Source organism: Bombina bombina, chromosome 1, assembly GCF_027579735.1.
Source record: "Bombina bombina isolate aBomBom1 chromosome 1, aBomBom1.pri, whole genome shotgun sequence".
Lineage (NCBI taxonomy): Eukaryota > Metazoa > Chordata > Amphibia > Anura > Bombinatoridae > Bombina > Bombina bombina.
In genome coordinates, this window is record NC_069499.1 from 1,196,653,360 (window position 1) to 1,196,668,117 (window position 14,758).

Here is a 14,758-nt window from a genome sequence, read left to right on the forward strand (position 1 = left end):
TATGTCTCACATATATAATCAGATGCACTGGGCACATACACTAGCACACAATATATAAGTAATAACCAGTAAGCACATGGCAAGTCATATACAGTATGTCTCACATATATAATCAGATGCACTGGGCACATACACTAGCACACAATATATAAGTAATAACCAGTAAGCACATGGCAAGTCATATACAGTATGTCTCACATATATAATCAGATGCACTGGGCACATACACTAGCACACAATATATAAGTAATAACCAGTAAGCATATGGCAACTCATATACAGTATGTCTCACATATATAATCAGATGCACTGGGCACATACACTAGCACACAATATATTTATTTATTTATAAAATATTTTACCAGTAAGGATACATTGAGATTTCTCTCGTTTTCAAGTATGTCCTGGGGATATATAAGTAATAACCAGTAATCACATGGCAAGTCATATATGTCTCACATATATAATCAGATGCACTGGGCACATACACTAGCACATAATATATAAGTAATAACCAGTAAGCATATGGCAAGTCATATATGTCTCACATATATAATCAGATGCACTGGGCACATATACTAGCACATAATATATAAGTAATAACCAGTAAGCATATGGCAAGTCATATATGTCTCACATATATAATCAGATGCACTGGGCACATATACTAGCACATAATATATAAGTAATAACCAGTAAGCATATGGCAAGTCATATATGTCTCACATATATAATCAGATGCACTGGGCACATACACTAGCACACAAGATATAAATAATAATCAGTAAGCAAGTCATATATGTCTCACATATATAATCAGATGCACTGGGCACATACACTAGCACACAATATATAGAAAATAACCAGTAAGTATATAGTATGTCATTGTAAAGTTCAACCCCTCTTTCAGAAATTCAGCCACAAGTGTGATCAGCTATATAATCTTGTGATTCTATGAAATATGAATGATATTGATAATGATTGTGCAAATTACCAGCAGCCAGCAGCTACACAATTTCTCAGAGTGCCCAGCCCCACTGCATAGGTATGTACTATTATTACTATATAAATGCACGATAGTAAGTCACATCTGACTCTCCTCAGCCCCAGAAATCCAGGGCAGGCTCCACCCACATTCACAGAGCATACACTATGCACTGCAAGACTAGAGCCGCAGCAGCAGAACCAGAGGGGGCGGGGAATGTCTATGACATGATACGTCATATCCCCGCTTCCCTCCCTCATAACTGGCGGCGCCTCTCTGGACTCTGGAGTACTCTGGCCCCCTGGCCCTGCATGGGATGATAACGATCCATCTGCTGCACTGTGGGAAGCCAACAAGCTGCTCGCGGCCGCGGTCATCAATCCGTAGCTGTGTCTGACGTGACTGCTGTCAGTTTGTTTCATTCCGGGACACTGCACTGTCCCGGAATGAAGGGACTCGGGACAGACCTTTTTTGTGGGACTGTCCTGGGCAATACGGGACCCGTGGTCACCCTAAGCAGCACATAAGCAGACATGCACATGAATGCACACAGCAGCACATAAGCAGACATGCACATGCACATGAATGCACACAGCTATATATTAGCAGACATGCACATGCATATGAATGCACACAGCAGCACATAAGCAGACATGCACATGCACATGAATGCACACAGCAATATATTAGCAGACATGCACATGCATATGAATGCACATAAGCAGACATGCACATGCAAATGAATGCACACAGCAGCACATAAGCAGACATGCACATGCACATGAGTGCACACAGCAGCACATAAGCAGACATGCACATGCACATGAGTGCACACAGCAGCACATAAGCAGACATGCACATGCAAATGAATGCACACAGCAGCACATAAGCAGACATGCACATGCAAATGAATGCACACAGCAGCACATAAGCAGACATGCACATGCACATGAGTGCACACAGCAGCACATAAGCAGACATGCACATGCAAATGAATGCACACAGCAGCACATAAGCAGACTTGCACATGCACATGAGTGCACACAGCAGCACATAAGCAGACATGCACATGCAAATGAATGCACACAGCAGCACATAAGCAGACATGCACATGCATATGAATGCACACAGCAACACATAAGCAGACATGCATAGAGAAACACACAGCTTAAAGAGGAATGAAAGTCAAAATAAAACATTTGTGATTCAGATAGAATGTGCAATTTATAGGATTTTTACCATTTTCTTCTATTATCAAATGTAATTTCTTCTCTTAATATCCTTTGTTGAAAATCATATTTAGGTAGTTTAAGGAGCAGCAACGTACTTCTTGAATCTAGCTGGCGATACATATAACTCTTGTCATTAGCTCACCAAATGTGTTTATTTGCCCTGTAGCTGACTTTAACTATGCGCTAGATTACAAGTGGAGCGCAACCGATAGTGCAGGGTATCCTTATAGCAACCCAGCACTTAGAGTAGCACACATTGGTGAAGAGGGTGCAGTGGCACCAGAGCCCAAGTGCTGGGGGGCCCAGAGTAGCCTGTTTATACATAGGCATGTGCAGAATGTGTGACATACTAATGCAAGGGAGCTTTATATTAGTGCTGGTAGCAGGCCCATCTATCTATCTTGCAAGCCCCAAACTTGCAAGGAACCTCCACTATGCTTCATTGTTGTATTGTTGTTTAGCTCTTGGAATAATTAACTGCCTTCAGACAAATATATCACATTTTAACTTATCAGTCCAGAGCACCTGCTGACATTTTTCTGCACCCCAATTCCTGTGTTTTCATACATTGCTGAGTCGCTTATTGCTATTTTCATGTCAGAAGCTTGGCTTTTTGGCTGTAAGTCATCCATCAAAGGACAAGTAAACACAGTAGAATGCATAATAACAAGACAATGCAATAGTACTTAGGGACCGATTTATTAAGAGTCGGACGGACATGATCCGCTGTAGCGATCATATCTGCCATACATCGACAAATGGCAGCATACGCTGTCGGCATTTATTATTGCACAAGCAGTTCTGGTGAACCAATTGGCCATTAGCAGGGGGTGTCAATCAACCCGATCGTATGAAATTGGCCCCTATGTCTGAATTTCAAGTGAGTAGATTTTTTTTTTTACAAATTTTAAAAGTTATGTCGTATAATGTGACATCCAGCAGCCAATCACAAATGCATATATGTATATTTTGTGTGAATTCTTGCACATGCTCAGTGAGAGCTGGTGACTCAAAAAGTGTAAATATAAAAAGACTGTGCACACTTTGTTAATGGAAGTAAATTGGAAAATGTGTTTAAAATTGCTGCTCTGTCTGAATCATAAAAATTTTATTTTGACTTGAGTGTCCCTTTAAGACCACTTCTGACCAGGCTTCTCTAGACAGTAAATGGGTGTACCAGGGCCCACTGGTTTCTGCCAATTTTGAGCGGATGGCACTGCTGGACATCTTCTGATTGTGAAGGGAAGTAATGTTGCCTGTTTCTTTGTGCTTCTTCGGAAAGGCTTGGGCAGCACATCTGGAATTATCTGCCTGGGAGAGACCTTGCTGATGCAGTCTAACTATCTTGTGTCTTGTTGCTGTGCTCAGTCTTGCCATGGTGTATTATATTTGACATTGAAATGTAATTTGCATCCTGACCTTGTTAGCAGAGTGTGGCTGTTCCTCACCCAGTTTTATTCCTACTACCCAGCTGTTTATGCTTCAATTAAAGTGATGTTTAATTCAATACTTTTATTTTGTGCCATTCGATGTAACATTTAAAAATAATGTACGTTTAATTGATGAAAATACACAAATGTAAAACTTACTGTAGTTATTTACATTTAACCGCTTCTTTGCTACTGCACACTCCGGCAGCCCCAACACTATGATCTTTTTTTTCCCTGACGTTTTCGCCATTGTCCAATCAAAATTATGGCATTTTGGCATGTTTCAATTTTTTCTAAAAAACAGGATCCTTTGGCATGCGTTACCAATGTCATACGCAAAAGGTCCTGTGGGGTTGTTTTTTTTTTACATTAAGACATGCCAAATATGCATCCATTTTCATTGGACAACGGTGAAAAAGTCACGGGAAAAAAAAAGGTCTAAGTGTTGGGGCTGCCAGAGTGTGCAGTAGCCAAGAAGCAGTTATTTGAAAATTACTACAGTAAGTTTTAAATTTGTGTATTTTCATCAAGGAAATTTATATTATTTTTAAAGGTTACATCGAATGGCACAAAATAAAAGCATTGACTTTACCATCACTTTAATTAGTGTTAGGTTGACCATATCGCCGCTTTAAAAAGGGACACATATGAAAAATACATATGTCAGGGCTGTTTTCAGGGCTGTTTAAAGAAATGTTTTGTATAAGAACCCCGACATGTATTTTTCATATGTGTTCCTTCTTAAAGCGGCAATATGGTCAGCCTAATTAGTGTGCTATAGTACCTCATTGGAATGTGAGCACTGCTAACCAGCTGTGTGCAATAAGATTATTTCTTACAGTATTGCGCTATACAATTGTTTCTGTTTCTTTTTAAAAGGATACTCTTACTACCTGGACTTTGTAACAAGATCTTAAATAAAAAAGATTGTTGTTTTACAGCATTTGAGATTCTATGTAGACATTCTTGGTGAATTATTTATTTTCACTTTGGTAAGTTTTTATTATCACATGTATTATCACTGAAATATAATAATTACACACTTGTGTTGTTTTCAATAACATTTTTATTAAATTATACTGACTATAGTACCTATTTGGAACCTAACAGTTTCTCAGTGGCTGTACTCAACTCATTTATTGGGAGCTTTGAGAGCTATCTAGAATTTATTTGGACTTGTAAATAGTAATAGTCTTCTCTGCTACTTATGTGTGACGAGAGTTATAAATAATTGAAATTATAAGCTTTCATCAGGGTGGATAAAAATGAATATATATTTTTTTTAATTTAAATTTTTTTTTTTAATTGAAATCCGATTTTTTTAAGTAGGATTTTTTTTAAATTAAATGATTTTTGAGGAAAAATCCATCTAAAGATAATTTTCTATTCAAGATACATTATAATACAATGGTTATTCATCCTGAAATGAGGATACATTTTTAATTATGTAGCATGTGTCTGTATATTTATGGCTATAATGTTTTTGTTTTTGTTTTGGCAAATTAATTCCTTTTACCCATTCACAATATCATGCTCTCCCAGAGCTTTCTGTAAGATTATTTGGGCATTTTTCTGTCTAGTATTTATTATTACATATTCTTGGTTTTGCAGTTCTCAAAACTGTCAATTTGTGTCTGCAAAAATAACATGCCCCTTCTTCACAGCAAAGTGTTATAAAATAAACATACAAAGTTGAGAAATAGATCTTAAAGGGTCATAAACTCACACATTTTTCATGATCCAAATGAAGAATAACATTTTCAGATTTTAGATTGACTTGGTTTTTTTTTGTATCTAATTTGCTTCATTATCTTGGTTCTTTATTGAAGGAGAGCAATGCTCTACTGGGAGCTAGCTGAACACATTGATCCTACTTAGGTATGCTTTTCAACAATGGATACCAAGAGAACAGAGCACATTAGATAATAGAAGTACATTGGAAAGTTGTTTACAACAGAATATTCTATCTGAATCATGAAAGTTTAATTTTGTCTTTATTGGCCACTTAATCCCATTGTTCCTCTGCAATTCTATGTACACAGAATCAATCCCTTACTAAATTTCACAAATCTCAATGAATGGAAGATTGCTTGGTGTGGAATAGATTTGTACAATGACCTAAGTGTGAGGAAGGAGGAACAAGCAGTAAAAATAGAAGTGAACCCTATAATCTTATTGTTTTAGTTAAATAAACTATTTAAATTCGGCTAGATTTAGAGTTTTGCGGCCAAAGGGATGCGTTAGCTACGTGTGGTTTTTTTCCCCATGCACCTTTTATATAAAGCTGGTATTTAGAGTTCTCTGAAGGGCTGCGTTAGGCTCCAAAAAGGGAGCGTACAGGCATATTTACCGCCACTTCAACTCTCAATACCAGCGTTGCTTATGGTAGCGGCTAGTTTGAAAAACGTGCTCGTGCACGATATCCCCATAGGAAACAATGGGGCAGTTTGGGCTGAACAAAAACCCTAACACCTGCAAAAAAGCAGCGTTCAGCTCCTAACGCAGCCCCATTGTTTCCTATGGGGAAACACTTTCTAAGTCTGCACCTAACACTCTGACATGAACCCCGAGTCTAAACACCCCTAACCTTATACTTATTAACCCCTAATCTGCCGCCCCTGCTATTGCTGACCCCTGCATTATATTATTAACCTCTAATCTGCCGCTCCGGACACCGCCGCAACCTACATTATCCCTATGTACCCCTAATCTGCTGCCCACAACATCGCCGACACCTATATTATATTTATTAACCCTTAATCTGCCCCCCCAACGTCGCCGCTACCTTACCTACACTTATTAACCCCTAATCTGCCGACCGGACCTCGCCGCCACTATAATAAATGTATTAACCCCTAAACCGCCTCACTCCCGCCTCGCAAACCCTATAATAAATTTTATTAACCCCTAATCTGTTGACCGGACCTCGCCGCTACTCTAATAAATGTATTAACCCCTAAAGCTAAGTCTAACCCTAACCCTAACACCCCCTTAAGTTAAATATAATTTTATTCTAACGAAATAAATTATTTCTTATTAAAAAAAATTATCCTATTTAAAGCTAAATACTTACCTGTAAAATAAACCCTAATATACCTAAAATATAAATAATAATTACATTGTAGCTATTTTAGGATTTATATTTATTTTACAGGCAACTTTGTATTTATTTTAACCAGGTACAATAGCTATTAAATAGTTATTTACTATTTAATAGCTACCTAGTTAACCCTTTAAGGACACAGCTTTCAGTTTGCTCAATTGTTTTATGACCGAAAAATTCCGTCATATGTCCTTAAGAGGTTAAAATAATTACAAAATTACCTGTAAAATAAATCCTAACCTAAGTTACAATTAAACCTAACACTACACTATCAATAAATTAATTAACTAAACTACCTACAATTACCTACAATTAAATCAACTAAACTAAATTACAAAAAAAACAAACACTAAATTACAAAAAATAACAAAAGATTACAAGAATTTTAAACTAATTACACCTACTCTAAACCCCCTAAAAAAATAACAAAGCCCCCCAAAATAAAAAAAAAATGCCCTACCCTATTCTAAAATAAAAAGTTAACAGCTTAATTACCTTACCAGCCCTTAAAAGGGCTTTTTGCGGGGCATGCCCCAAAGAAATCAGCTCTTTTGCCTGTAAAAAAAAAAACATACAATACCCCCCCCAACATTACAACCCACCACCCACATACCCCTAATCTAACCCACCCAAACCCCCCTTAAAAAAACTAACACTAAGCCCCTGAAGATCTTCCTACCTTGTCTTCACCCAGCCAGGTACCATCCGATCCGTCCAGAAGAGGGTCCGAAGTCTTCATCCTATCCGTCCAGAAGAGGTCCTCCAGAGGGTCCGAATTCTTCATCCTATCCGGCCGTAAGAGGTCCTCCAGATTGTCGGAAGTCTTCATCCAGACGGCATCTTCTATCTTCTTCCATCCGGAGCGGAGCGGGTCCATCTTGAAGCAGCCGGCGCGGATCCATCCTCTTCTAACGACGTCCTAACAGCGAATGAAGGTTCCTTTAAATGACGTCATCCAAGATGGCGTCCCTTGAATTCCGATTGGCTGATAGGATTCTATCAGCCAATCGGAATTAAGGTAGGAAAAATCTGATTGGCTGATTGAATCAGCCAATCAGATTCAAGTTCAATCCGATTGGCTGATCCAATCAGCCAATCAGATTGAGCTTGCATTCTATTGGCTGTTCCGATCAGCGGCGGTGTAGGGGGATCAGATTAGGGGGTAATACATTTAATGTAGGTGGCAGCGGTGTACGGGGATCAGATTAGGGGTTAATATATTTAATGTAGGTGGCGGCGGTGTAGGGGGATCAGATTAGGGGGTAATACATTTAATGTAGGTGGCGGTGGTGTAGGGGGATCAGATTAGGGGTTAATATATTTAATGTAGGTGGCGGTGGGGTCCGGGAGCGGCGGTTTAGGGGTTAATACATATAATGTAGGTGGTGGCGGGGTCCGGGAGCGGCGGTTTAGGGGTTAATACATATAACGTAGGTGGTGGCGGGGTCCGGGAGCGGCGGTTTAGGGGTTAATACATTTATTATTAGGAGTGAGAGGGGGGATTGCGGATATAGGGGTATACGTGTCGGGATGATGTTTGGGAGGCGTGTTAGACAGTTACGGGAGATTTAATACTTTAGTAAGTTTTTGTAGGCGACGGCAGTTTCTAAAGTGCCGTAAGTCACTGGCGACTCCAGAAATTTGTACTTACGCTTATTTCAGCACACTCAGAATAATAATAATCCTTATGTTCCAGTAATACACACAGAATCTATTAACCACTGGGATTGAAGTAATATAAACTTTGTGATTAAAGGGACAAAAAAGAAAATGTTTTAATGTGTTTAGATCATGTTATTATTGCACTATTGATTGAATATAGCTGTATGTATACTCTTCAAAGAGGTTAAATACATAGTTATAGTAAATTCCAGAGCAGCAACGCACTACTGGGAGCTAACAGAACACACCTGGTGAGTCAATAACCAAGCACCAACTAGCAATCGTGCACTGCTGCAAATCTGCTAATACAAGTAAATTGGAAAGTCTCTTAAAAATTGCATTCTGTGTTTAAATCATGAAAGACTCATTTTGATTTTCAGATCCCTTCTATGCTTTGGCAGTCAGTAACACACAGACAGATGCATAACTCCCAAATCTAATACATTTTATATAATGGTGTCTAGCACAGGGCTAGATAATCTGGTGCAGAATCTAGGAGCCAGGCCAAAAATCAAGCAGCCAGAAGAAAACAGAAAATAAACCATCTGTATGTAAATAAATGCATAAATATGTGCATGAGTTTGTCTGAATATGACAAACAATATTTATCAAGCACTTGTCTAGCAGATGCTCAATCATTTATGTCAATCATTAAACAGACAGTACCACTTGTAGGGGCTGGAATGGTAAAGGGATGGGGAAGAGAGAGCTGGGAAGACACTAGTAATGACTTTTGAGCAGCCACATACAGATACTGTGCAGTAACTGTGATTGGAGAGGGAGGGAAAAAGATCTCTGGTCCTGGTTACTGCACATACTACATTTACATAGAGAGCTGACAAAAGGTGATGTTTAGACCCAAGGTCTCAAAAAGATGTAGTGTTTCAACATTTGGCTGATGCCGATGGATGGATGGCCGGCCTGAATCACACAACTCTGCCTACTGTTAAAGGGACAGTCTAGTATAAATTAAACTTTCATTATTCAGATAGGACTTTTTATTTTAATCAACTTTCCAATTTACTTTTATCATCAAATTTGCTTTTTTCTCTTGGTATTCTTAGTTGAAACTAAACCTAGGCAGACTCATATGCTAATTTTTAAGCCTTTGAGGGCTGCCTCTTATCACATGCTTTTTAAATCTCTTTTCAGCACAAAGAGACAGAAAGTACTCGTGGGCTATATAGATAACACTGTGTTCAGGCACAGGGGGTTATTTAAGATCTAGCACAATACAATGCTAAATTTAAGACAATAGATAATAAACAGTCACAGTCATGTGATCAGGGGGCTAAAAGAAGGTTCCTAGATACAAGGTAATCACAGAGGTAAAAAGTACATTAATATAACTGTGGTAGTTATGCAAAACTGGGGAATGGGTAATAAAGGGATTATCTATCTTTTAAAACAATAACAATTATATGGTAGACTGTCCCTTTAATGATGGTGGCTGCACTCAGAACAGGAACAGTGAGCTAACATGGACTTCAGACTTCATGGCTCAACCTAAGAGCTAAGACAGCCAGGTGAAAGGAACTTCCCCAGAAGTTATATAAATACCTATAATAACTAGGGACAGATATAAAGCAGGGATAGACTTGTGACGTCATTTTATAATACATCTCAATCTACTGTGTGTCCTTTTAGGGGGATTAGAAAAACAAACAAACAAACACAGACATATAAGCAAGTTACATTAACAATTATGGCAAATCATTTTTGCATGCATTTAGAGGTTTTGTACTACACATTCTAAGCTCTGATACATGACTATAGATTAAAATACATGTTAACAAAAGACACTGACAACAGACAACATAAATTAGTTACTCTATCTCCAAAGCTATCCCATCACTTGATAAACTTTGAAGTAACTATCTCCAAAGCTATCGAAGCTCTTGATATACTATGTAGACGTTTTTATTTCATATACTAATACTGCATTTATTCCATCTCAGACAGAGATGAAATGCAATAACAAATTAGATTTCTATGCAAATTAACTTCCCTACAATATTGATTATGCTTAAATCAATATACCATGCAATACCTTAACTAGATCAGTAAGATAAAATATAAAACAAAATTGATTTTCCATATCTACTCTATTCATAATAAAGAAAATATGCATACAAAATGCTTACAGTGTACGTGTCAAACAAAAACAACTTTATAAATAATACATATTGCACAGGTATTCCATTACAGAAATATAGAGATCTGGTACCTAATTTTTAGTGAATGTGGACCAATTTTTTTTTTTTTGTAATAAGTATTGATGCCCATAAAAGTACAATTGTTTGTAAATGTGAAATGTTATATCTCAGAAACTAAAAACTTTCCAATTTTCTGTTTGAAAGTAATACTAAACTCCCTATCAATTTAAAGCAAATTCAGTCACTGGTTTTGGCTGTGACCAACTTTTCCCTTAAATGCCCCTTCTTAAAATGTTGAAAACCTGTAAATTTTTGTTCAGAATATCTTAAAAAATGCTGAACATATTCTCTTCATATCTTCAACTTTCTTTGTGACTGCCAGTTACTACCAAAGTGTCAAATGTTTGGCCAATTTATAGGTATAAGGATTTATAAAAATATGCTTACATCAAAAACTGCTGACAAAATAGCTGCAATATATAGAAAATCTTGTTAAATATACTCTTGAATAAGAAACTGATTTAATCCCATAGAGATTCTTGGACGGAAATCTGTGCTGACATTTTTAAAAGCAACTAGCCAGGCACATATGTGAACCTGTGTCAATAGAATCACACTATTATATGTATATATCCTTCCAGGTGTCAGTGCACTCACACACAGTCTGCATACATTGCATGTTTGCACACCCCACCCTGCAGGGATATATAACTTTCTTATCTGAAGGTGTGATGCAGAAGGAGGAGGAGAAGAAAGGCTGGTGAATTATCTAAAAGTGTTTGTACCATTAACCCCTACCTGTTCAGGCATAATATGGCATTGACAACTCTTACCTGTGAACACTCCTTGTAATAAACTACTTACAAATACCCCAGCTCCCTTTTACTACGAACTATTTCTTTATACAACTACCCCAATATTTATTATTGATGTGAAATGTGTTAACCATCTATATACACTATAAATTATATTTTCTAATTTAAAACAGAATGCTTTCAATCCCCTTTCACAGACACCACAACCAGAACTTAAAAAAAATATACTAGTCCCATTTATTACTCACTTCTAACCTTGTACCCAGAAAACTAATAGAGATATGATGGTACTCACATGCTTTGCAGATTGCATGCAATTTATATGTAATTCAGCCAAGCGTTATCATTCATAGATACCCCCAAGTATACATATGTATGTCTCAAATATATCTTCATGTGCCTTGTTACTCAAGGGTGTATGTACCTCATCAAGCATCCAAGCCCCCTACTGTTAAGCACAAGCACCCTACCAGCAGGTAACCGTGCATCTTATTCTACTTATTGTCCCTTTAAGATGTAGGTTACTCACATTTACTCCAGTGCACTGCAATTAATCTATGTCTAACATACATGTTACTCCCAGATATCTGGTTTATTGCTTGTATTCACAGGAAATCTAATCCCTTTTTATTGCTCACACGTATTATTATTATTTTTAACGAGCCAACAGATTTCATAAGGCTATAGAGGGGGTACAATAAAGACAAGTCAGTAAAGGCAGACTAGGGCAGCAATTACATGGCCATGCTCACTAGAAAGATTACAATCTGACTACATAGGTAGAATAAAGATTCCACGTCTCCATGTTATGGAAAGACACCCCAGAAACGTAACCCATTTGTAACATTCATTGCTATATTGCCAGTATAACTTCTTTACCATGTAACTGACATCTCAATAACTATATAAATTAGATGCAGACAGTATAATACTATTAATAATTCTAGGCTGGGAATATTTTCCCCTGGAACCTCACATTACAAGAATGCCCTATTACCATATTATTGCTTACATATGCCCAAGGTCCCCAAGTTACTCCCAGGTGTATCTGAGCTATACCAATATATTAGTACTCAAATGTACCCACGTAATTATGTTACACGTCCTAGAATCTTTATTGGCTTCTCGTGTTTATTTGTTCATAGTAACCCTAGACCCCATGTCATGCATTGGTCCCCCAGCTTGATTTAGCAGCCATAGCTGCCACAGCCCAAACATAAAGCCCAGACACAGTCACCTCACTCCCAGTTATACTCACAGGTATCGCTTCTCTCCCTCAAGTTGCTGGTGAAGAGACACCGAGAAGCCAAAGAGACCTCCGGGCACCCCGGCTTCCTTCAGCACCGGGAACTGAGTGTCCACATTAAACCCCGAGCTCGAACGGCACAAACCAATAAGTAAGAGGGGAACCAACATCACCATTCTGCAGGGCCGAGAACGATGCACTGTGAGACGGTCTGACACAGGCTTGGCCGGTGTGGGACTGAGACCTGTGTGTGGCGGTGATGGGGTCTCTGTCCCTGGTGCTGACAAGTTCCAGGTCTCGGGACCAACCTGCTTCACTCCGTATCAATCACTGTATCTCCGACCCTTCTCCACTTGTTTCAATGTCACTCCCCCTTTCTTCTGCTATCTCGGTGTCTCATATCTGCACTCTGCCTGTCCCACCCCAGGCACCTCCTTCTTTTCTACAGCCCTGTCTCTCCGTACTTCCCTCCTTCTTTTTCTTTTCCCTCTTACTACGACTCTCCTTTGCTTGTAATATTTCGCCTGTCCTTTCTCCCCCTCCCTTTTCTTCTGCTTTTCTTCCGGTGAACTTCTCCCTTTACATTGGGCACAGCTTCTGTGAGCCACCTCCCCCAGCACCTGCATACATTGGTACTGCTGCCTCTCACATACGCAATAGGGCTGGCTTGGACTCTGAGGGACTATAAACTGTCCAGACACACAACTTGATCCACACTGCACACAATGTGCTGCTCCACAGTGCACACCACGGCTAACAGTGGCACAAAACACAAAGACTAGCGCAGACATACAAAAAACACACAAAAAACTCCCAGAATACACAAAGCTGGCTATAACAAATACTACACACAATTAGCTATCAATCCACACTGCACACAGCTAGCTACCCAAATATGCTGCTTCACTGTACACACACAACACATACTATACTTTACAGACATAAAACTCACAGATATAGAACACAATACACACACAGTTTGCACTACACCCAAGTATCACATTTCTACAGGGAGCAACACATCTACCGCACTGCACAGAGCTATCACACACTTGACCCGAAATTGTCTATTCATTCTGCCGCCCCAACAAACCAATCCCAAATAAAAACACAAATACCAGAGTTGGGGTAAAAAAGGCCGCAGCATAATTTATTACTATTAACAACATAAAAAACTTTTCTTAAAACTTAAAACCATAAACCAGGGCTTGCCCTACCATATTCATATTTTCTGTGCCTGCATCCATAAGGCACGCCTCCCCATGAAATTCACCTCTCCTGCCTATCCCAACAGGAGGTACCATGAACCCCAACCATGGCGTAAGCCATCACCCAGGGCAAGCACCCCGCCCCTGCTGCGAAAACTATATTCTAACTAAAGTATGTGTACACGTTTACCCTTTTAATTTCATTTAGGTATATATATTTTTATTTTTAAAGAAAAACAAAAAAGGGGGGGAAGGGTGGGCACTTAAGCCGCTCCTCTCCAGCTCAGGTAAGTATAACTAAAAAGGGCGCAAATCCACTATATCACCAACTATTTAAAACTTTGCCCCCAGCCACGCCCCTTTGTCCCTACCATGACCTCCACTCATCCAATAGGTGTCAATTACCCCTGCCTTGATTTCTACATTCGGGGTTTCTCCTTGACCCCAAATTGTCTATTCATTCCGCCACCCCAACAAACCAATCCCAAATAAAAACACAAATACTAGAGTTGGGGTAAAAAAGGCAGCAGCATCATTTATTACTATTAACAACATAAATAACTTTTCTTAAAACTTAAACCATAAACCAGGGCTTGCCCTACCATATTCATATTTTCTGTGCCTGCACCCATAAGGCACACCTCCCCATGAAATTCACCTCTCCTGCCTATCCCAACAGGAGGTACCATGAACCCCAACCATGGCTTAAGCCATCACCCAGGGCAAGCACCCCGCCACAGCTCGATCTTATATCGAGCACCGCCCAACACAGCTGCGGCCAACTCAATACCCTCCTTTAGGGTGAAATTGAATAAATGCAAGCCTACTTCATTAAGGTGAACCCCATCGCGAAGGAAAAAACATTTTCCCGATTCCTCTTCAAACTCTGAATGCCTCAAGGCGAGGCCCCCTAACTTTTTA

At 39.0% G+C, this 14,758-nt stretch overlaps 1 protein-coding gene across 1 annotated transcript in view; it reads right to left on the reverse strand.

The window, feature by feature from the left end:
* The window catches only part of ITGA3 (integrin subunit alpha 3), a 220,156-nt gene extending 207,013 nt beyond the window's left edge, over positions 1–13,143 (reverse strand). Inside the window, exon 1 of the mRNA XM_053700125.1 lies at positions 12,642–13,143. Within this exon, the coding sequence (XP_053556100.1) occupies positions 12,642–12,805 (164 nt within the window). The 5' untranslated portion in view covers positions 12,806–13,143. The remainder of the gene's footprint in view (positions 1–12,641) is intronic.
* Between the last annotated feature and the right edge of the window lie 1,615 nt (positions 13,144–14,758).